Genomic DNA, 22,500 nt, shown 5'->3' on the forward strand with positions numbered 1-22,500 from the left:
CTTCACATAGTCTAAAATAGTTCAGATAGTCTAAGATACTTCAGTCTTGTCTAAGATACTTCAGTCTTGTCTAAGATACTTCAGTCTTGTCTAAGATACTTCAGTCTTGTCTAAGATACTTCAGTCTTGTCTAAGATACTTCATTCTTGTCTAAGATACTTCATTCTTGTCTAAGATACTTCATTCTTGTCTAAGATACTTCATTCTTGTCTAAGATACTTCATTCTTGTCTAAGATACTTCATTCTTGTCTAAGATACTTCATTCTTGTCTAAGATACTTCAGTCTTGTCTAAGATACTTCAGTCTTGTCTAAGATACTTCAGTCTTGTCTAAGATACTTCATTCTTGTCTAAGATACTTCATTCTTGTCTAAGATACTTCATTCTTGTCTAAGATACTTCATTCTTGTCTAAGATACTTCAGTCTTGTCTAAGATACTTCAGTCTTGTCTAAGATACTTCAGTCTTGTCTAAGATACTTCAGTCTTGTCTAAGATACTTCAGTCTTGTCTAAGATACTTCATTCTTGTCTAAGATACTTCATTCTTGTCTAAGATACTTCAGTCTTGTCTAAGATACTTCAGTCTTGTCTAAGATACTTCAGTCTTGTCTAAGATACTTAAGTCTTGTTTTAAATACTTCATATTTGACTGCAACATTTTGAGAATATACAGTACCAGTCTAAAGTTTGGACACACCGACTCATTCAAGGGTTTTTATTTTTACTATTTTCTACATTGTAGAATAATAGTAAAGACATCAAACTATGAAATAACACACATGGAATCATGTAGTAACCAAAAAAGTGTTGCACACAAAAATATATATTTTATATCTTAGATTCTTCAAATAGCCACCCTTTTGTGTTGCACATAAAATATAGATTTTATATCTTAGATTCCTCAAATAGCCACCCTTTGCCTTGATGACAGCTTTGTACACTCTTGGAATTCTCTCAACCAGCTTCATGAGTTAGTCACCTGGAATGCATTTCAATTAACAGGCCCTATTTGGTAAAAGACCAAGTCCATATTATTCCAAGAACAGCTCAAATAAGCAAAGAGAAACGACAGTCCATCATTACTTTAAGACATGAAGGTCAGTCAATCTGGAACATTTCAAGAACTTTGAAAGTCTCTTCAAGTGCAGTCGCAAGAACCATCAAGCGCTATGATGAAACTGGCTCTCATGAGGACCGCCACAGGAAAGGAAGACCCAGAGTTACCTCTGCTGCAGAGGATAAATTAGATTTACCAGCCTCAGAAATTGCGGCCCCAAAAAAATATTCACAGAGTTCAAGTAACAGACACAACTCAACATCAACTGTTCAGAGGAGATGCGTGAAATCAGGCCTCTATGTTTGAATTGCTGCAAAGAAACCACTACTAAAAGACACCAATAAGAAGAGACTTGCTTGGGCCAAGAAATATGAGCAATGGACATTAGACCGGTGGACATTTTTGGTTCCAACCGCCGTGTCTTTAAGACGCAGAGTAAGTGAACGGATTAACTCTGCATGTGTGGTTCCCACCGTGAAGCATGGAGGAGGAGGTGTGTGGTTCCCACCGTGAAGCATGGAGGAGGAGGTGTGTGGTTCCCACCGTGAAGCATGGAGGAGGACGTGTGTGGTTCCCACCGTGAAGCATGGAGGAGGAGGTGTGTGGTTCCCACCGTGAAGCATGGAGGAGGAGGTGTGTGGTTCCCACCGTGAAGCTTGGGGGAGGAGGTGTGTGGTTCCCACCGTGAAGCATGGAGGAGGAGGTGTGTGGTTCCCACCGTGAAGCATGGAGGAGGAGGTGTGATGGTGCTTTGCTGGTGACACTGTCTGTGATTTATTTAGAATTCAAGGCACACATAACCAGCAAGGCTACCACAGCATTCTGCAGTGATACGCCATTTGTTTTTCAACGGGACAATGACCCAAAACACCTCCACGCTGTGTAAGGGCTATTTGACCAAGATGGAAAGTGATGGAATGCTGCATCAGATGACCTGGCCTCCACAATCACCCGACCTCAACCCAATTGAGATGGTATGGGATGAGTTGGACTGCAGAGTGAAGGAAAAGCAGGCAACAAGTGCTTTGCATATGTGAGAACTCCTTCAAGTCTGTTGGAAAAGCATTCCAGGTTAAACTGGTTGAGAGAATGCCAAGAGTGCAAATCTGTCATCAAGGCAAAGGGTGGCTACTTTGAAGAATCTCAAATAAAATATATTTTGATTTGTTTCACACTTGTTTTGGTTACTACGTGGTTCCATATGTGTTATTACATAGTTTTGAATGTCTTCACAATTATTCGACAATGTAGAAAATAGTCAAAATGGAGAAAAACCCTTGAATGAGTAGGCGTGTCCAAACCTTTGACTGGTTCTGTATATACAGTTGCCCTGAAGGAGTCAATCATCATCCATAAATAAACCCTTGAGTGAGTTCTCACAGATTCAGACGTGATTTGTCTGTCTAGTGAATATTGTGGCCTGAGGTGTCATCTTGTCTGGTTGGGATGTGGGTGACATCACTCACGCTGTCCACTGAGATCTGGTCTGAGCCTTGGGCCTGACTATAACGCTCTGACTGACTCTAAAACCATCTTTCTGACAGTGTGTGAATCGATCTGGTCCAATGGCACACTCTGCCATTTACATGTATTCTCTCATGGTCTTGTTTTTTGAAACCCAGACACCTGTGACTGTTTCTTAACACCATACCCATGGCTAGCCACTGTTTCTTAACACCATATCCATGGCTAGCCACTGTTTCTTAACACCATATCCATGGCTAGCCACTGTTTCTTAACATGATACCCATGGCTAGCCACTGTTTCTTAACACCATATCCATGGCTAGCCACTGTTTCTTAACATGATACCCATGGCTAGCCACTGTTTCTTAACACCATACCCATGGCTAGCCACTGTTTCTTAACATGATACCCATGGCTAGCCACTGTTTCTTAACATGATACCCATGGCTAGCCACTGTTTCTTAACATGATACCCATGGCTAGCCACTGTTTCTTAACACCATACCCATGGCTAGCCACTGTTTCTTAACACCATACCCATGGCTAGCCACTGTTTCTTAACACCATACCCATGGCTAGCCACTGTTTCTTAACATGATACCCATGGCTAGCCACTGTTTCTTAACATGATACCCATGGCTAGCCACTGTTTCTTAACACCATACCCATGGCTAGCCACTGTTTCTTAACACCATACCCCATGGCTAGCCACTGTTTCTTAACACCATACCCCATGGCTAGCCACTGTTTCTTAACACCATACCCATGGCTAGCCACTGTTTATTAACACCATACCCATGGCTAGCCACTGTTTCTTAACACCATACCCATGGCTAGCCACTGTTTATTAACACCATACCCATGGCTAACTTGTATCTAACTATGGTTGTGTCTCTCTGTGTTTCAGATCTTCTATGACCTGGTCAGGCAAATCAACAGGAAAACCCCAGTACCTGGGAAGACACGCAAAAAGTCCAACTGTCAGCTCCTCTAATACACAGCTGCTCTGTCGCACTGAGCCAGGTGAGAACCACTTGTAGGAGTCAGAATGCCACTGCCTAATTGAAAAGATAAGTTGTAGGAGTCAGAATGCCACTGCCTAATTGAAAAGACAGTTGTAGGAGTCAGAATGCCACTGCCTAATTGAAAAGACAGATGTAGGAGTCAGAATGCCACTGCCTAATTGAAAAGACAGTTGTAGGAGTCAGAATGCCACTGCCTAATTGAAAAGATAAGTTGTAGGCATTTGGCTGGGGCCTCCTTGTCTTAAACCTGAGGAATATATTGAGTAAGAACTTCTCCCTCTCATATCAAGAGACATCATATGGTGCAGTTAGAAGTGTCATTAATGTCTCTATACCTCTCTCTCTCTCCTCCTTCTCTCTCGCTCTCTCTCCTCCTTCTCTCTCGCTCTCTCTCTCCTCCTCTCATTCTCTCTCCTCTTTCTCTCTCTCTCTCTTTCTCTCTCACTCCTCTCTTTCTCTCTCACTCCTCTTTCTCTCTCACTCCTCTCTCTTTCTCTCTCACTCCTCTCGTTCTCTCTCACTCCTCTCGTTCTCTCTCACTCCTCTCGTTCTCTCTCACTCCTCTCGTTCTCTCTCACTCCTCTCTCTCTCTATCTACCCACCTTCTCTCTCTCTATCTACCCACCTTCTCTCTCTCTATCTACCTACCTACCTTCTCTCTCTCTCTCTCTCTCTCTCTCTCTCTCTCTCTCTCTCTCTCTCTCTCTCTCTCTCTCTCTACCCACCTTCTCTCTCTCTCTCTCTCTCTCTCTCTCTCTCTCTCTACCCACCTTCTCTCTCTCTACCCATCTCTCTCTCTACCCACCTCTCTCTCTCTACCCACCTCTCTCTCTCTCTCTCTCTCTCTCTCTCTCTCTCTCTCTCTCTCTCTCTCTCTCTCTCGCTCTCTCTCTCTACCCATCTCTCTCTCTCTCTCAGGTCTGATTTGCTGCTGTCTCTCTCAGCAGTGCCAGCATTCCGACGTTACTAAAACCTAACATGGAATGGACTTTCCTGTGTGGTGACGCCCCTTTTAACATCAACAACCAACAAACAAACCGACCAACGGATTCAAAGCTACAACACATCAGTTTTTACACACAGATTAACCATTATCACTCTCCAGTGTCACGAGAACAAGATTTCTACATAGACATATAGATATTCCAACTGTATGCAACTGAAATGGAAAGATTAAGTTCATAAAATAAAACGAAATAGGTAAATCAGTCAATATGAACCAAAATAAAATCCCGATCCCTACACACAGTGTTATTGCTAACGGAGACAGTAGCCGTAGAAACGGATGTCTAACCAGAATGTGCACGTTGCCACGGTGATGCGGTATTTATAAACACCTCTATATTAGCCAGAGAGAAAAAGACAAAGTCCCAAAGAGGCACCTTATATAGTTCAGTTCATACAGATAACTTGCTCCTGGGGGTTTTATTTTCTAACTTTTTATTTTTATTTTCCTTCGATCATTCAACATCATTTCTCTGTCTTTTTCTGTCTTTTTTTTTTTAAATGACTAGTTTTGTCTCTACTGAGAGATGCTATACTGCGACAGCTATTGATGTGAGTTTTATTTGAGGAGTAAACCTGTGGCTACAACAGTTATTATGATTATTATATCTGAGTTTTATTTGAGGAGTAAACCTGTGGCTACAACAGTGCTGATTATATGTGTAAAAAGAGGAAAACAAGTATCATGTTTTTTCAGTAACTATCATATTGTCTTTTAGCCTGATGATGTTGCCTTCAAATAGGGGTTTTTTTTCTTTCTGGAGAATCTATCTATGATCCAATCATCTTTCTATGTCTTGCCTGGGTTTTCTTGCGTCTGAAATGGCACCCAAGTGTATTATATTTGACCAGAGCCCAATGGTTTCCCTATTGGTTTCCCCTATTGGTTTCCCCTATTGGTTTCCCTATAGGTTTCCCTATTGGTTTCCCTATTGGTTTCCCTGTGGGTTTCCCTGTGGGTTTCCCTGTGGGTTTCCCTGTTGGTTTCCCTATTGGTTTCCCTATTGGTTTCCCTATTGGTTTCCCTGTGGGTTTCCCTGTTGGTTTCCCTGTTGGTTTCCCTGTTGGTTTCCCTATTGGTTTCCCTATTGGTTTCCCTATTGGTTTCCCTATTGGTTTCCCTATTGGTTTTCCCTACTGGTTTCCCTCTTGGTTTCCCTATGGGCCCTGGTCAAAAGTAGTACACTATATAAGGAATTAGGGTGCAATTTTGGAGGCAGCCCTTGTGTTGTTTACAAAGATGTTTGTACAGTGGGGTTTTTCAATTGGGGTTGTGGTCAAAGAGGGACTGGACATTTTAACAAGCGACCAAACTTCTGAGACACCAATGGCCGACGTGACTGGGCGATCCTCATCATGTTTTTTTATTTTTATTTTTACTTTATCCTTCCAAGGCCGTCTCTCATTGGTTGGTTTGTCCAGTTAGCCAATCCCCTCTCATGGAATCTGCGATCTACAACAGGAAGTATAGATTTTCTTTATTTTTTAAATTAGGGTTTTTAATACGAAAAAAATAAATAAAATAATGTCATTGGTGATGTCATTCTCCACACTTCTGTTGTTGTAGAGCAGTGTTTCCCAAACTAGGTCCTGGGGACCCCAAGGGGGACACCTTTTGGCACTGCACAGCTGATTCAAATAATCATGCTTGAAGATGATTTGAGCAATCTGTGTAGTGCTAGGGCAAGAACCAAAACATGTACCCAGGGGGGGGGGCCCAGGACCGAGTTTGGGAAACGCTACTGTAGATTCTCACTGTACTCCCTCTCCTTTTCTAAAACAGCCTCTCTCCCCTTCTCCCTCCCTCCCACAGCCCCTATCTCCCCCTGTCCCCTAGCCTCTTTCCCCTATCTCACTCCTCTCCCCTAGCCCTCCCCCCGCCCCTCCCCCTCTCCCCCAGCCCCTCCCCTCTCTCCCAGCCCCTCCCCCTCTCTCCCATCCCCTCCCCATCTCTCCCAGCCCCTCCCCCTCTCTCCCAGCCCCTCTCCCCCAGCCCCTCCCCCTATCTCCCAGCCCCTCCCCCTCTCCCCCAGCCACCTCGCCATCTCTCCCAGCCCCTCGCCATCTCTCCCAGCCCCTCCCCATCTCTCCCAGCCCCTCCCCCTCTCCCCCAGCCCCTCCCCATCTCTCCCAGCCCCTCCCCATCTCTCCCAGCCCCTTCCCCTTTCCCCCAGCCCCTCCCCATCTCTCCCAGCCCCTCCCCCTCTCTCCCAGCCCCTCCCCCTCTCCCCCAGCCCCTCCCCCTTGCTAATGCATCTGTTGTCAGCTGAGGACATGAAAACCAAATATTGGATCCTGTCAGTAAAGAAACTTGCCTGTTAGTGACTATTTCACCTGTGTAATACTTGGTTTGACCTGTTTCCTGTCAGTCTGTCAGATGATGATGATGGTGATGAAGAGTAACCGTGTGGGGTTGTTATCTGTTCTATAGTGAATGTGGGGGGAGGGGGGACAAACTAATGTGTTTGAAGCAGCAGGGAATAAGACTGAAATACAATAAGAACCACAGCAATGTAGAGATGATGATGATGATGATGATGATGATGGAGGAGGAGAAACAGGCAGAACTTGGATGAGACGGGGGGGAGGGTACGTCCCTAATGGCACCCTATTCCCTACATAGGGCACTACTTTTGACTATAGCCCTATGGGCTTAGGTTGCCATTTGAGATGGGGAGAGGGGGGGGGGGGGGGTTTAAAGTTGCACGTTTGTTGTGAGTTGCGTGACCTCTGTTGACCTCTTGTAAGAGAATGCCTTTGTCGCTTTGTGTTGCTGTGATGATAACCAACAGCATCAGTCCTGGTGGACAGACCGTGTGTACCATGTCCCCTCACAGAGCCACAGTATTGGAAATGCAACGTCATCTGCCTATTAAGGGGGAGGGGCTGGGGAGGGACAAACAGAGGGGGCGTGGCCAAATGTAAACTAAAAAGCCTTAATTGAAGTGGTGTATTTTGTATAACCCAGCATCTGTAGTTCAATAAATTGGATTGCCATGCAAGGGCGTTGCCATGACGCCGGCCCGCCGCCGGAATGTTCCGTGTTGTTGTTGTTGTTGTTGTTTTAGCCATACAGATGGTTTTATCTCTGGTTTAGCCATACAGATTGATTTATCTCTGTGGTTTAGCCATACAGATGGTTTTATCTCTGTGGTTTAGCCATACAGATGGTTTTATCTCTGTGGTTTAGCCATACAGATTGATTTATATCTCTGTGGTTTAACCATACAGATGGTTTTATCTCTGTGGTTTAGCCATACAGATGGTTTTATCTCTGTGGTTTAGCCATACAGATGGTTTTATCTCTGTGGTTTAGCCATACAGATGGTTTTATCTCTGTGGTTTAGCCATACAAATGGTTTTATCTCTGTGTTTTATCCATACAGATTGATTTATATCTCTGTGGTTTAACCACCTCCCCATCTCTGTGTCAAACTCATTCCACGGAGGGCAGAGTGTCTGTGGATTTTTGCTCCTACTTGATTGACAAATGAAGGTCACTGATTAGTTCGGAACGCTCACCTGGTTGTCTAGGTCTTAGTAAGGAACTCTCACCTGGTTGTCTAGGTCCTAGTAAGGAACTCTCACCTGGTTGTCTAGGTCTTAGTAAGGAACTCTCACCTGGTTGTCTAGGTCTTAGTAAGGAACTCTCACCTGGTTGTCAAGGTCTTAGTAAGGAACTCTCACCTGGTTGTCAAGGTCTTAGTAAGGAACTCTCACCTGGTTGTCAAGGTCTTAGTAAGGAACTCTCACCTGGTTGTCTAGGTCTTAGTAAGGAACTCTCACCTGGTTGTCTAGGTCTTAGTTAGGAACCCTCACCTGGTTGTCAAGGTCTTAGTAAGGAACTCTCACCTGGTTGTCTAGGTCTTAGTAAGGAACTCTCACCTGGTTGTCAATGTCTTAGTAAGGAACTCTCACCTGGTTGTCAAGGTCTTAGTAAGGAACTCTCACCTGGTTGTCAAGGTCTTAGTAAGGAACTCTCACCTGGTTGTCAAGGTCTTAGTAAGGAACTCTCACCTGGTTGTCTAGGTCTTAGTAAGGAACTCTCACCTGGTTGTCTAGGTCTTAGTAAGGAACTCTCACCTGGTTGTCAATGTCTTAGTAAGGAACTCTCACCTGGTTGTCAAGGTCTTAGTAAGGAACTCTCACCTGGTTGTCAAGGTCTTAGTAAGGAACTCTCACCTGGTTGTCAAGGTCTTAGTAAGGAACTCTCACCTGGTTGTCTAGGTCTTAGTAAGGAACTCTCACCTGGTTGTCTAGGTCTTAGTAAGGAACTCTCACCTGGTTGTTTAGGTCTTAGTAAGGAACTCTCACCTGGTTGTCTAGGTCTTAGTAAGGAACTCTCACCTGGTTGTCTAGGTCTTATTAAGGAACTCTCACCTGGTTGTCAAGGTCTTAGTAAGGAACTCTCACCTGGTTGTCAATGTCTTAGTAAGGAACTCTCACCTGGTTGTCAAGGTCTTAGTAAGGAACTCTCACCTGGTTGTCAAGGTCATAATTGAAAGGAAACCCCAAACCAGCAGACACTAGGCCCTCCATGGAATGAGTTGGACACCCTGCTGTAGTGGTACCTGGTTGTCGAGGCCTTAATTGACAGGAAACTCCAAACCAGCAGACGCTAGGCCCTCCATGGCATGAGTTGGACACCCTGCTGTAGTGGTACTGCTTTCGTCTGTATTCCTCTGTAGCTTTGAGGTAGAGGAGGGTGAGATAGTCAGATACACAGACATACATGAATAGAACCAAGACGATGAAGGAAAGTTTCAGAAATGTTCCTGCTCTGTAATGTAAATCTTGCAGTAAGCAGTTGAAAGACAGCACAGTTAGCAGCAGCACCAGTCACACTAGGTACCATACTGCAGGAAGTCAGATGTCTTGTTGAATACAAGATCACAGCAGAGCTGCCCAGACTAGGGTTCATATAGAAGTCATCTATCACTCCATTGGCAAATATTCTGTTTCATGTACCTCTCTTGCCTACTCTCTCTTTCTCTCACTGTCTCTCCCTCACTATCTCACCCATTCTCTTTCTCTCGCTCTCTCCCTCCCTCTCTATTGCTCTCTCTCCCACTCTCTTTCTCTCACTCTCTCCCTCCCTCTCTATTGCTCTCTCTCCCACTCTCTTTCTCTCGTGCTCTCTCTCCCTCCCTCTCTATTGCTCTATCTCCCACTCTCTTTCTCTCGTGCTCTCTCTCTCTCCCTATCACGATCTCTCTCTCCCTCTCTCCATATCTCTCTCTGTCAGGGGAAAAAGTCATTATCAGACAGTGGCTAGAGCAGAGCTGCCTGCTGAACAGTTAGACTCCATACAATACATATCCTACATCTCTTTGTGTAGATAGAATCACAGAGCACATGATCTATTGAAAATATGCTTGCTGATCTCTACTCTGGAATAATTCAATGTCTTCTTTACATACATACAATAAGCCAGTAGCACATTAACTCACCAGCTGCTCTGGGCCTCTGCTGCAGAATCTACAGCTCAGCTGTAGCTGATATACCTGTCAGGGATAGGTGGAAGCAGCTGTCAGATCAGAGAAATGGAGTCATTCAGGCCAATGATTGGACTCCTTGGGGGTGGGAATAAAGTAAGTCGGGCCAATGGAAGCGTACTATAAGTTAAAATGATGAGGAACTTGGCTGGCCTGAAGTGACTTGCCCAGAGTGAGGTAATTCCATGGAGGTTCATAGCAGACTGTAACATGCAATGAGCAAATAACAGTCTGGTCCCTTAGGAGAGGGAGTGGTCTTTTATCAGATACACACACACACACACACACACACACACACACACACACATATATATATATATATATATATATATATATATATATATGTGTATATACAGTGCCTTGCGAAAGTATTCGGCCCCCTTGAACTTTGCGACCTTTTGCCACATTTCAGGCTTCAAACATAAAGATATAAAACTGTATTTTTTTGTGAAGAATCAACAACAAGTGGGACACAATCATGAAGTGGAACGACATTTATTGGATATTTCAAACTTTTTTAACAAATCAAAAACTGAAAAATTGGGCGTGCAAAATTATTCAGCCCCCTTAAGTTAATACTTTGTAGCGCCACCTTTTGCTGCGATTACAGCTGTAAGTCGCTTGGGGTATGTCTCTATCAGTTTTGCACATCGAGAGACTGAATTTTTTTACCATTCCTCCTTGCAAAACAGCTTGAGCTCAGTGAGGTTGGATGGAGAGCATTTGTGAACAGCAGTTTTCAGTTCTTTCCACAGATTCTCGATTGGATTCAGGTCTGGACTTTGACTTGGCCATTCTAACACCTGGATATGTTTATTTTTGAACCATTCCATTGTAGATTTTGCTTTATGTTTTGGATCATTGTCTTGTTGGAAGACAAATCTCCGTCCAAGTCTCAGGTCTTTTCAAATCAAATCAAATGTTATTTGTCACATACACATGGTTAGCAGATGTTAATGCGAGTGTAGCGAAATGCTTGTGCTTCTAGTTCCGACAATGCAGTAATAACCAACAAGTAATCTAGCTAACAATTCAAAAAAAAACTACTGTCTTATACACAGTCTTATATATAGTGTAAGGGGATAAGGAATATGTACATAAGGATATATGAATGAGTGATGGTACAGAGCAGCATAGGCAAGATACAGTAGATGATATCGAGTACAGTATAACATATGAGATGAGTATGTAAACAAAGTGGCATAGTTAAAGTGGCTAGTGATACATGTATTACATAAGGATGCAGTCGATGATATAGAGTCCAGTATATACGTATGCATATGAGATGAATAATGTAGGGTAAGTAACATTATATAAGGTAGCATTGTTTAAAGTGGCTAGTGATATATTTACATCATTTCCCATTATTAAAGTGGCTGGAGTTGAGTCAGTGTCATTGACAGTGTGTTGGCAGCAGCCACTCAATGTTAGTGGTGGCTGTTTAACAGTCTGATGGCCTTGAGATAGAAGCTGTTTTTCAGTCTCTTGGTCCCAGCTTTGATGCACCTGTACTGACCTCGCCTTCTGGATGACAGCGGGGTGAACAGGCAGTGGCTCGGGTGGTTGATGTCCTTGATGATCTTTATGGCCTTCCTGTAGCATCGGGTGGTGTAGGTGTCCTGGAGGGCAGGTAGTTTGCCCCCGGTGATGCGTTGTGCAGACCTCACTACCCTCTGGAGAGCCTTACGGTTGAGGGCGGTGCAGTTGCCATACCAGGCGGTGATACAGCCCGCCAGGATGCTCTCGATTGTGCATCTGTAGAAGTTTGTGAGTGCTTTTGGTGACAAGCCGAATTTCTTCAGCCTCCTGAGGTTGAAGAGGCGCTGCTGCGCCTTCTTCACGATGCTGTTGAGTTCCTGTATGTTTCTTTCATCACACCATGTCACGTTGGCCATAAGGCATACGCCCCCACCCCTCTTCTTACCAGAAAGATGTTTGTTTCTGTCGGCGCGATGCGTGGAGAAACCCGTTGGCTGCACCACTTCGGATAGCGTCTCTCCGGTGAGCCATGTTTCCGTGAAGCAGAGAACGTTACAGTCTCTGATGTCCCTCTGGAATGCTACCCTTGCTCGGATTTCATCAACCTTGTTGTCAAGAGACTGGACATTGGCAAGAAGAATGCTAGGGAGTGGTGCACGGTGTGCCCGTCTCCGGAGTCTGACCAGAAGACCGCCTCGTTTCCCTCTCTTTCGGAGTCGTTTTTTTGGGTCGCTGCATAGGATCTGCTCCGTTGTACTGTTTGTAAGGCAGAACACAGGATCCGCGTCGCGAAAAACATATTCTTGGTCGTACTGATGGTGAGTTGACGCTGATCTTATAACTAATGTAAGAAATAACACGTAAAAAAAACAAAAAACTGCATAGTTTCCTAGGAACGCGAAGCGAGGCGGCCATCTCTGTCGGCGCCGGAAGCCTGAAGTGCAGACTCCATCAGGTTTTCTTCCAGAATGGTCCTGTATTTGGCTCCATCTTCCCATCAATTTTAACCATCTTCCCTGTCCCTGCTGAAGAAAAGCAGGCCCAAACCATGATGCTGCCACCACCATGTTTGACAGTGGGGATAGGGTGTGTTCAAGGTGATGAGCTGTGTTGCTTTTACGCCAAACATAACGTTTTGCATTGTTGCCAAAAAGTTCAATTTTGGTTTCATCTGACCAGAGCACCTTCTTCCACATGTTTGATGTGTCTCCCAGGTGGCTTGTGGCAAACTTTAAATGACACTTTTTATGGATATCTTTAAGAAATGGCTTTCTTCTTGCCACTCTTCCATAAAGGCCAGATTTGTGCAATATACGACTGATTGTTGTCCTATGGACAGAGTCTCCCACCTCAGCTGTAGATCTCTGCAGTTCATCCAGAGTGATCATGGGCCTCTTGGCTGCATCTCTGATCAGTCTTCTCCTTGTATGAGCTGAAAGTTTAGAGGGACGGCCAGGTCTTGGTAGATTTGCAGTGGTCTGATACTCCTTCCAGTTCAATATTATCGCTTGCACAGTGCTCCTTGGGATGTTGAAAGCTTGGGAAATCTTTTTGTATCCAAATCCGGCTTTAAACTTCTTCACAACAGTATCTCGGACCTGCCTGGTGTGTTCCTTGTTCTTCATGATGCTCTCTGCGCTTTTAACGGACCTCTGAGACTATCACAGTGCAGGTGCATTTATACGGAGACTTGATTACACACAGGTGGATTGTATTTATCACCATTAGTCATTTAGGTCAACATTGGATCATTCAGAGATCCTCACTGAACTTCTGGAGAGAGTTTGCTGCACCGAAAGTAAAGGGGCTGAATAATTTTGCACGCCCAATTTTTCTGTTTTTGATTTGTTAAAAAAGTTTGAAATATCCAATAAATGTTGTTCCACTTCATGATTGTGTCCCACTTGTTGTTGATTCTTCACAAAAAAATACAGTTTTATATCTTTATGTTTGAAGCCTGAAATGTGGCAAACGGTCGCAAAGTTCAAGGGGGCCGAATACTTTCGCAAGGCACTGTATGTATGTGTGTGTGTGTTCATCTGATAAAAGACCACTCCCTCTCCTAAGGGACCAGACTGTTATTTGCTAATTGCATGTTACAGTCTGCTATGAACATATATATATATATATATACACACACACACACTGCTCAAAAAAATAAAGGGAACACTTAAACAACACAATGTAACTCCAAGTCAATCACACTTCTGTGAAATCAAACTGTCCACTTAGGAAGCAACACTGATTGACAATACATTTCACATGCTGTTGTGCAAATGGAATAGACAACAGGTGGAAATTATAGGCAATTAGCAAGACACCCCCAATAAAGGAGTGGTTTTGCAGACCACTTCTCAGTTCCTATGCTTCCTGGCTGATGTTTTGGTCACTTTTGGTCACTTTTGAATGCTGGCGGTGCTTTCACTCTAGTGGGAGCATGAGACGGAGTCTACAACCCACACAAGTGGCTCAGGTAGTGCAGTTCATCCAGGATGGCACATCAATGCGAGCTGTGGCAAGAAGGTTTGCTGTGTCTGTCAGCATAGTGTCCAGAGCATGGAGGTGCTACCAGGAGACAGGCCAGTACATCAGGAGACGTGGAGGAGGCCGTAGGAGGGCAACAACCCAGCAGCAGGACCGCTACCTCCGCCTTTGTGCAAGGAGGAGCACTGCCAGAGCCCTGTAAAATGTGTCTGCTCAAACGGTCATAAACAGACTCCATGAGGGTGGTATGAGGGCCCGACATCCACAGGTGCAGGTTGTGCTTACAGCCCAACACCGTGCAGGACGTTCGGCATTTGCCAGAGAACACCAAGATTGACAAATTCGCCACTGGCGCCCTGTGCTCTTCACAGATGAAAGCAGGTTCACACTGAGCACGTGACAGAGTCTGGAGACGCCGTGGAGAACGTTCTGCTGCCTGCAACATTCTCCAGCATGACCGGTTTGGCGGTGGGTCAGTCATGGTGATGGGTGGCATTTCTTAGATCTGGGACATCATGTCTCGCTCCATCCACCAACGCCACGTTGCACCACAGACTGTCCAGGAGTTGGCGGATGCTTTAGTCCAGGTCTGGGAGGAGATCCCTCATGAGACCATCCGCCACCTCATCAGGAGCATGCCCAGGCGTTGTAGGGAGGTCATACAGGCACGTGGAGGCCTCATTTTGACTTGTTTTAAGGACATTACATCAAAGTTGGATCAGCCTGTAGTGTGGTTTTCCACTTTAATTTTGAGTGTGACTCCAAATCCAGACCTCCATGGGTAGATAAATTTGATTTCCATTGATCGTTTTTGTGTGATTTTGTTGTCAGCACATTCAACTATGTAAAGAAACAAGTATTTAATAAGAATATTTCATTCATTCAGATCTAGGATGTGTTATTTTAGTGTTCCCTTAATTTTTTTGAGCAGTGTATATAGCCTTTATTTATCTAGACAAGTCAGTTCAGAACAAAATCTTATTTACAATAACGGCCTACATAAACACTGACAATGTGTTATCGGGAAACATATTCTCCCTGGCGTCCGTTCCACGACACATACCTTTTAAATAAACAGTTTTTAAAACTGTCCATCCATTGTTCCTCAACAGTTATTTGAACTACTTCTATACTGTTAGTATTGTCCTTTCTGTGCTGGAAACGCCATGGGTGTGTATTAAAATGGCACCCTATTCCCTATATAGTGCACTACTTTTGACTAGAACCTTATGGTCCCTTGCACCCTATTCCCTATATAGTGCACTACTTTTGACTAGAACCCTATGGGCCCTGGCACCCTATTCCCTATATAGTGAACTACTTTTAACCAGAGACCTATGGAAGCTGGTCAAAAGTAGTGCACTATATAGGGAATAGGGTGCCATTTGGGACTCAATCTGTGGACTTCTCCAGCCTCTCGCAGGGTGTGACCACTCAGCCTGTCTGACGTTTGTCTCAGAAACACACAGCATCCTTGGAAAGCCTGAATCACATAAACAACACAACACACAACGGTGCTATTCTGGGTCTACAGGAAACTCTGTGGACAGATACACTTCCTGTTCTTCAACATGCAGGAAAATAACATGGACTCTGATGAAACATTGATGTGGCCCTGCACAGTCTGAAAGGGACTGCTGATGACCACATGGGAGAAAAAAAAATGGAAATATATATACTTTTGTTTTATGTTTTAAGACAAATTGTGTCAAAGTGCAACATTCTGCACACATAGCCATATGTTATTGTATAACTTTATTTAATACATTGCCATGATATCAAGAAAGAATGCCTTGGTAAATGAGATTATTTAAAGAAGTGTAGGCCGAGAGAATAACCACTTTATGAGTAAAAAAATAAAAGAATACGGACGTTTAACTGTTGCTGCCCGAGGGGGTCGCTGTAGGAATAGTCCGATATTGAGCGTAACATGACTACTCTTTACATCCTGTGGAGTTGATGACGCTCAGCAGTCATAGAGAATAATAAAGACCTGTAATGGCCCAAATACCGGTTTTAGCATGTGTAGCTCCATTAAAGGGCTTCAGCACCATTGTAATGTAGTTAACTGGGTGAGACTTCCAACTGTATTATCTGATCAGACAATCGAGAATAAGAAAATGGACTACTTCAAATAGAAATGGCCTCAACGGCACTGCCCCGTGTGCTCACAGACGATATAATGGCACAGATATTAAAAACATGAATTCTCTATCTATCTCTATGGCAGTAGCTGTTTACGGTCATCAGTCCAAAGTAATCGAGTATAATCTCAAATATGATTTAATAACTAGTAAACAATAATTTGCCCAATTTAAATTGAATTTATTTAGATTTTACGAATGATTTTGAGTCGCAAAAGAATGGGATATTGGCTGTATTTATTGGGTGGGGGTGTATTAAATGAACAGTATTGGAGCTCGATTGTAATTCCTTGTCGAGCGGGAACCAGAAGTAGAAACTACCAGACTGGATTAGTTTACTGTGGAGTTAATATCCTGCTGTCATGGACTGGTAAAACGTTTCTTATGCTGATATAAAAAGATGAATTACAGGGATATATGTGACATTGTTACAGTATTTAGTGAGTGTACTACATATAAGTACGCTGTCTGTAGATTTGTAATGGCAGGTATGGGACATGTGTTAGCAATATTAGCTAGTTTAAGCTAGTCGTTTGAACGTGTCTTGCAGCTGTCTAAGCAAGTGGTTTGTTTGTATCACTAGCTAGTCAACTAATGGGTCTTTATAGTAAATCACGTTTGCTGGCGTTTTATTTTTCATTTGAAGTGTTCAGTAACTTGTGATATGTTTAACGGGATATATTGTTTCTGGATTACAGGTAGCTAGCGTAATTTTAGCATCTGGTCTAGTGCGGCTTCAACGCCATGTATCTTCTCATTCAGTTCCCCCATAGAGGAACTGAGGATATGACTTTCTTAATCCCCATGATGCGTATTAAAGTAATGCAGTGTGGAGGCAACGTTATAAGTACAATCAATTATTAAGGCTGATGGAGTAGATCAGGATGGATCTGTAATACGTGTTGACGTGTTTGCCAATGGAGTTTCAGTTGTGCAATTTCACATCTTAAGATGTTTTGGTGCAGTATTTCTCCAGTAAAAATAATAATAATTGCAATGTGTGTGTTGTCTTATGTAAACAGAGTCAGCTGCTAGACAGAGCAATCACCACAGCTGTTCACCCCATGTTAAGTGGCCATATATATATATGTATATGTACATTGTCAAATCAAAACCCAAACTTCATTTACCTGTTGTGTGACACACAAAAGTCCAAACTCTGTTTTAGACGAGACTGACTTTATGACCAAAATGATCCTATTTACACTGTGTAGTCAATTTGGACACTAGAATAAGCGAACTCTTTCTGATTCATATCGATGCCACACGGGCTGTTTTCAAAAGGGTTTGTTGCTTTATTAAAGCAGTCGCTCTTTAGGATGCTTTTGGAGAACTGGGTCCAGAATGTTTAGCTTAAAATACTGCTACTTAACATTTTAGGCGCAGCGATGTGCACACAGCGGGTAGAGGCCTACGCACAAATATTCCAAAATGCAATTTGCAGGAAAACGTTGTTCAGAGGCTTCATGGACAGATATGGAAATATCCAATAGAAATGTAGAAAGAAGGGAGATCTAAAGATGCAACAACTATCATGAGTTGCCAATATGACTTCGATAAAGTCTTTGGTTGTTTGACAACGAAAGAAAACAAATAGAATAGGAGAATGCATACGAGGAAGCCTTAATAAAATAATTGCCTCTATGGTTCTATTCTAAGATTTTGGCTATAGGCTTCTTTTGAAGCAAGGTCAGACATTTTAAGGAACAGGGGAAAATATAGCAATGTTATTGATAGGCCTAACCGTTTTCTGGTAGATGGAAAGGCTTTCCTAAAAAAACCTTCTCAATTAAATTATAACTAGCTACATGGTATCTTATGCCTACCTATCTTGATTGTTTGCATCCATCCAACATGGTTCCTCTGCGTAGGGACCAGAATGAGTTGCTGTCGCCTTTACAGTATCTGAACTACCATGATTCCTCTGCGTAGGGACCAGAATGAGTTGCTGTCGCCTATTGTACGAGATGCCGAAGTGACCAGAGCAGCACGCCGAAAGAGTTCAGTTCAGAAGAAGGCTCAATTCAACTGTATCCTTATTGGGCCGTTGTCATTGTCAACCTACCTACCTGTTGTCTATGTTACACCATTTAAGACCAGCATTACTGATGCTCATTGGTAAACCTACCTACCTGTTGTCTAGGTTACACCATTTAAGACCAGCATTACTGATGCTCATTGGTAAACCTACCTACCTGTTGTCTAGGTTACACCATTTAAGACCAGCATTACTGATGCTCATTGTCAACCTACCTACCTGTTGTCTAGGTTACACCATTTAAGAGCAGCATTACTGATGCTCATTGGTAAACCTACCTACCTGTTGTCTAGGTTACACCATTTAAGACCAGCATTACTGATGCTCATTGGTAAACCTACCTACCTGTTGTCTAGGTTACACCATTTAAGACCAGCATTACTGATGCTCATTGGTAAACCTACCTACCTGTTGTCTAGGTTACACCATTTAAGACCAGCATTACTGATGCTCATTGGTAAACCTACCTACCTGTTGTCTAGGTTACACCATTTAAGACCAGCATTACTGATGCTCATTGGTAAACCTACCTACCTGTTGTCTAGGTTACACCATTTAAGACCAGCATTACTGATGCTCATTGGTAAACCTACCTACCTGTTGTCTAGGTTACACCATTTAAGACCAGCATTACTGATGCTCATTGGTAAACCTACCTACCTGTTGTCTAGGTTACACCATTTAAGACCAGCATTACTGATGCTCATTGGTAAACCTACCTACCTGTTGTCTAGGTTACACCATTTAAGACCAGCATTACTGATGCTCATTGGTAAACCTACCTACCTGTTGTCTAGGTTACACCATTTAAGAGCAGCATTACTGATGCTCATTGGTAAACCTACCTACCTGTTGTCTAGGTTACACTATTTAAGACCAGCATTACTGATGCTCATTGGTAAACCTACCTACCTGTTGTCTAGGTTACACCATTTAAGAGCAGCATTACTGATGCTCATTGGTAAACCTACCTACCTGTTGTCTAGGTTACACCATTTAAGAGCAGCATTACTGATGCTCATTGGTCACACACACACCGTTGCTCAGACTATTAGTTAGCTAACAGAAGTCTCATGGGGCTGTTATATCACTGCATAAGGTGTGTCTTTTAGATAACAGTAACTAGCCAGTTATATTCCCTGACCGTTGTTGTCCAGTCCTTTCTCCTCGTGATGACAACCAAGGTAGTACCACCACACCTGCCCGTTCCCTGCCCTGCCACACACCTGGATCCCTCTTCAAACAGTCCTGTAAGTTTGTCCTCGTCAAACAGTCCTGTGAGTTTGTCCTCGTCAAACAGTCCTGTGAGTTTGTCCTCGTCAAACAGTCCTGTCCTCGTCAAACAGTCCTGTGAGTCTGTCCTCGTCAAACAGTCCTGTCCTCGTCAAACAGTCCTGTGAGTCTGTCCTCGTCAAACAGTCCTGTCCTCGTCAAACAGTCCTGTCCTCGTCAAACAGTCCTGTCCTCGTCAAACAGTCCTGTGAGTCTGTCCTCGTCAAACAGTCCTGTCCTCGTCAAACAGTCCTGTCCTCGTCAAACAGTCCTATGAGTCTGTCCTCGTCAAACAGTCCTGTCCTCGTCAAACAGTCCTGTGAGTCTGTCCTCGTCAAACAGTCCTGTCCTCGTCAAACAGTCCTGTCCTCGTCAAACAGTCCAGTGAGTCTGTCCTCGTCAAACAGTCCTGTCCTCGTCAAACAGTCCTGTCCTCGTCAAACAGTCCTGTGAGTCTGTCCTCGTCAAACAATCCTGTCCTCGTCAAACAGTCCTGTCCTCGTCAAACAATCCTGTCCTCGTCAAACAGTCCTGTGAGTCTGTCCTCGTCAAACAGTCCTGTCCTCGTCAAACAGTCCAGTGAGTGTGTCCTCGTCAAACAGTCCTGTCCTCGTCAAACAGTCCTGTCCTCGTCAAACAGTCCTGTGAGTCTGTCCTCGTCAAACAGTCCTGTCCTCGTCAAACAGTCCTGTCCTCGTCAAACAGTCCTGTGAGTCTGTCCTCGTCAAACAGTCCTGTCCTCGTCAAACAGTCCTGTGAGTCTGTCCTCGTCAAACAGTCCTGTCCTCGTCAAACAGTCCTGTCCTCGTCAAACAGTCCTGTGAGTCTGTCCTCGTCAAACAGTCCTGTCCTCGTCAAACAGTCCTGTAAGTTTGTCCTCGTCAATACCAACACAGCCCTCTGGCTCTGCTATGAGACCATTGTTTGGTTAAAGGTAAAACCGGTGTCCACCACGATAAAGACATCTAGATATAAAATAAGACATGTCCAGTTTGTTAACCCGGACTCTCACCATGCACTAGCTGGTGTCTCCCAGAATGACCGGAGACAAGGCTATACTGTTGTAGCAGATTATACTCTATTGTAATTGTTGTCATGGTGATTCCTCCTCCCTCTCCCTACAGTCACCCCGAAGAGTGCTGCTAGGAACCCAGATGTGTCGGCCATCTTGGCGACAGGGCGCAGGACTCCTCGTTTCATCCATACGCCACGACCTCCCCTGGGCAGTATGAGCATGGTGAGGAGATGGATACCTGTCTTGACTGGGTGTTTTGTCTGCTGACAGACACTGTGTGGTTCTGTCTCTCTCCAAAGAGGGGATCCGGAGACAGAATAACCGAGCCAATTGAATAGCCAATTAAACCACACTGCATCACCATTCATCAGTTGTTAACTCTTATTAAAGGTAGACTCAGTGATATGACGTAGATAAAGTAAACAGTATAGTGGGTACATTTTCTGCAACAACTAAAGAGCGTTGGAGCACGAGGCTAAACTTCTCCACTGTTTTGGTCATGTAGCTACCATGTTGTAAGAGTGTGAAGCGAACCCCGTGCAGATACTGTGTGAGAGGGAAGTGTTGCATGTTGCTCATCGCAATATCTGCGTTGCTGCTCGTGCAAAACGTCATTTCGCTGACTCTTACCTTTTAATCAAGTATGCATCGTTGAGGCCGATCCACACGCTGGTTGTTTCTGTGTTTTTGACTGTGTCTCTGTTTCTCTCTGGGCTCCAGAACCTGGATGACAGTGACTGGACCAACAGCCTGTACCCGTCTCCTCTGTCCGGCCTGGGACTGGGGGACACCAGCTTTACTGACGACATCAACATGTCCTCTGTGATGCTGGAGGAGGAGGATCCTGGAGAGGCTGGTCAGATTCATTTATTTTCTCCCTGGTCTAGGAACAGTGGGTTAACTGGTCTAGGAACAGTGGGTTAACTGGTATAGGAACAGTGGGTTAACTGGTCTAGGAACAGTGGGTTAACTGGTCTAGGAACAGTGGGTTAACTGGTCAGATTAATTTATTTTCTCCCTGGTCTAGGAACAGTGGGTTAACTGGTCTAGGAACAGTGGGTTAACTGGTCTAGGAACAGTGGGTTAACTGGTCTAGGAACAGTGGGTTAACTGGTCTAGGAACAGTGGGTTAACTGGTCTAGGAACAGGAGGAGGATCCTGGAGAGGCTGGTCAGATTAATTTATTTTCTCTCTGGTCTAGGAACAGTGGGTTAACTGGTCTAGGAACAGTGGGTTAACTGGTCTAGGAACAGTGGGTTAACTGGTCTAGGAACAGTGGGTTAACTGCCTTGTTCAGGGGCAGAACGACAGATTTGTACCTTGTCAGTTCGGGGATTTGAACTTGCAACCTTTCGGTTACTAGTCCAGCGCTCTAACCACTAGGCTACCTGCCGCACCAGAATAGAATACAACCCCCCCCCCCCTTAGTCCTATCCAGTCCTATCTCAGACACTCCTCCACTGCTGACCTCTGACCCCCTCCCCTCTGTGTCCTGCAGCGTCAGTCAGTCTGTTCCCAGAGTTCCTCCAGTCCTATCTCAGACACTCCTCCACTGCTGACCCCCCCCCCCCCCCTCTGTGTCCTGCAGCATCAGTCAGTCTGTTCCCAGAGTTCCTCCAGTCCTATCTCAGACACTCCTCCACTGCTGACCCCCCCCCCCCCTCTCTGTGTCCTGCAGCATCAGTCAGTCTGTTCCCAGAGTTCCTCCAGTCCTATCTCAGACACTCCTCCACTGCTGACCTCTGACCCCCTCCCCTCTGTGTCCTACAGCGTCAGTCAGTCTATCTCAGACACTCCTCCACTGCTGACCTCTGACCCCTCCCCCCCCCCCCCCCTCTGTGTCCTGCAGCATCAGTCAGTCTGTTCCCAGAGTTCCTCCAGTCCTATCTCAGACACTCCTCCACTGCTGTCTTTGACCTGCTGGGGGAGTATGAAGCCATCTGTCAAGACAAGGTACCGTTTTCTCACTTACCTCAACCAACTTCCCTCTACTGTGTGTGTGTGTGTTTTAGAATGCGT

General features: G+C 44.4%; 2 protein-coding genes across 2 annotated transcripts in view; both read left to right on the forward strand.

Moving 5' to 3' along the window:
• Positions 1 to 7,582, forward strand: part of LOC116360631 (ras-related protein Rap-1b-like) — a 27,365-nt gene extending 19,783 nt beyond the window's left edge. Inside the window, exons 5-6 of the mRNA XM_031815645.1 lie at positions 3,432 to 3,547; positions 4,468 to 7,582. Of these exons, the coding sequence (XP_031671505.1) occupies positions 3,432 to 3,442 (11 nt within the window). The 3' untranslated portion in view covers positions 3,443 to 3,547; positions 4,468 to 7,582. The remainder of the gene's footprint in view (positions 1 to 3,431; positions 3,548 to 4,467) is intronic.
• An 8,842-nt stretch (positions 7,583 to 16,424) lies between these two features.
• LOC109885851 (nuclear pore complex protein Nup107-like) overlaps positions 16,425 to 22,500 on the forward strand; it is a 35,954-nt gene continuing 29,878 nt past the window's right edge. Inside the window, exons 1-6 of the mRNA XM_031815666.1 lie at positions 16,425 to 16,526; positions 18,089 to 18,186; positions 19,352 to 19,444; positions 20,591 to 20,703; positions 21,202 to 21,337; positions 22,331 to 22,434. Coding sequence (XP_031671526.1) covers positions 16,519 to 16,526; positions 18,089 to 18,186; positions 19,352 to 19,444; positions 20,591 to 20,703; positions 21,202 to 21,337; positions 22,331 to 22,434 — 552 coding nt within the window. The 5' untranslated portion in view covers positions 16,425 to 16,518. The remainder of the gene's footprint in view (positions 16,527 to 18,088; positions 18,187 to 19,351; positions 19,445 to 20,590; positions 20,704 to 21,201; positions 21,338 to 22,330; positions 22,435 to 22,500) is intronic.

The sequence above is a fragment of the Oncorhynchus kisutch genome, unplaced genomic scaffold, assembly GCF_002021735.2.
Source record: "Oncorhynchus kisutch isolate 150728-3 unplaced genomic scaffold, Okis_V2 Okis09a-Okis19a_hom, whole genome shotgun sequence".
NCBI lineage: Eukaryota > Metazoa > Chordata > Actinopteri > Salmoniformes > Salmonidae > Oncorhynchus > Oncorhynchus kisutch.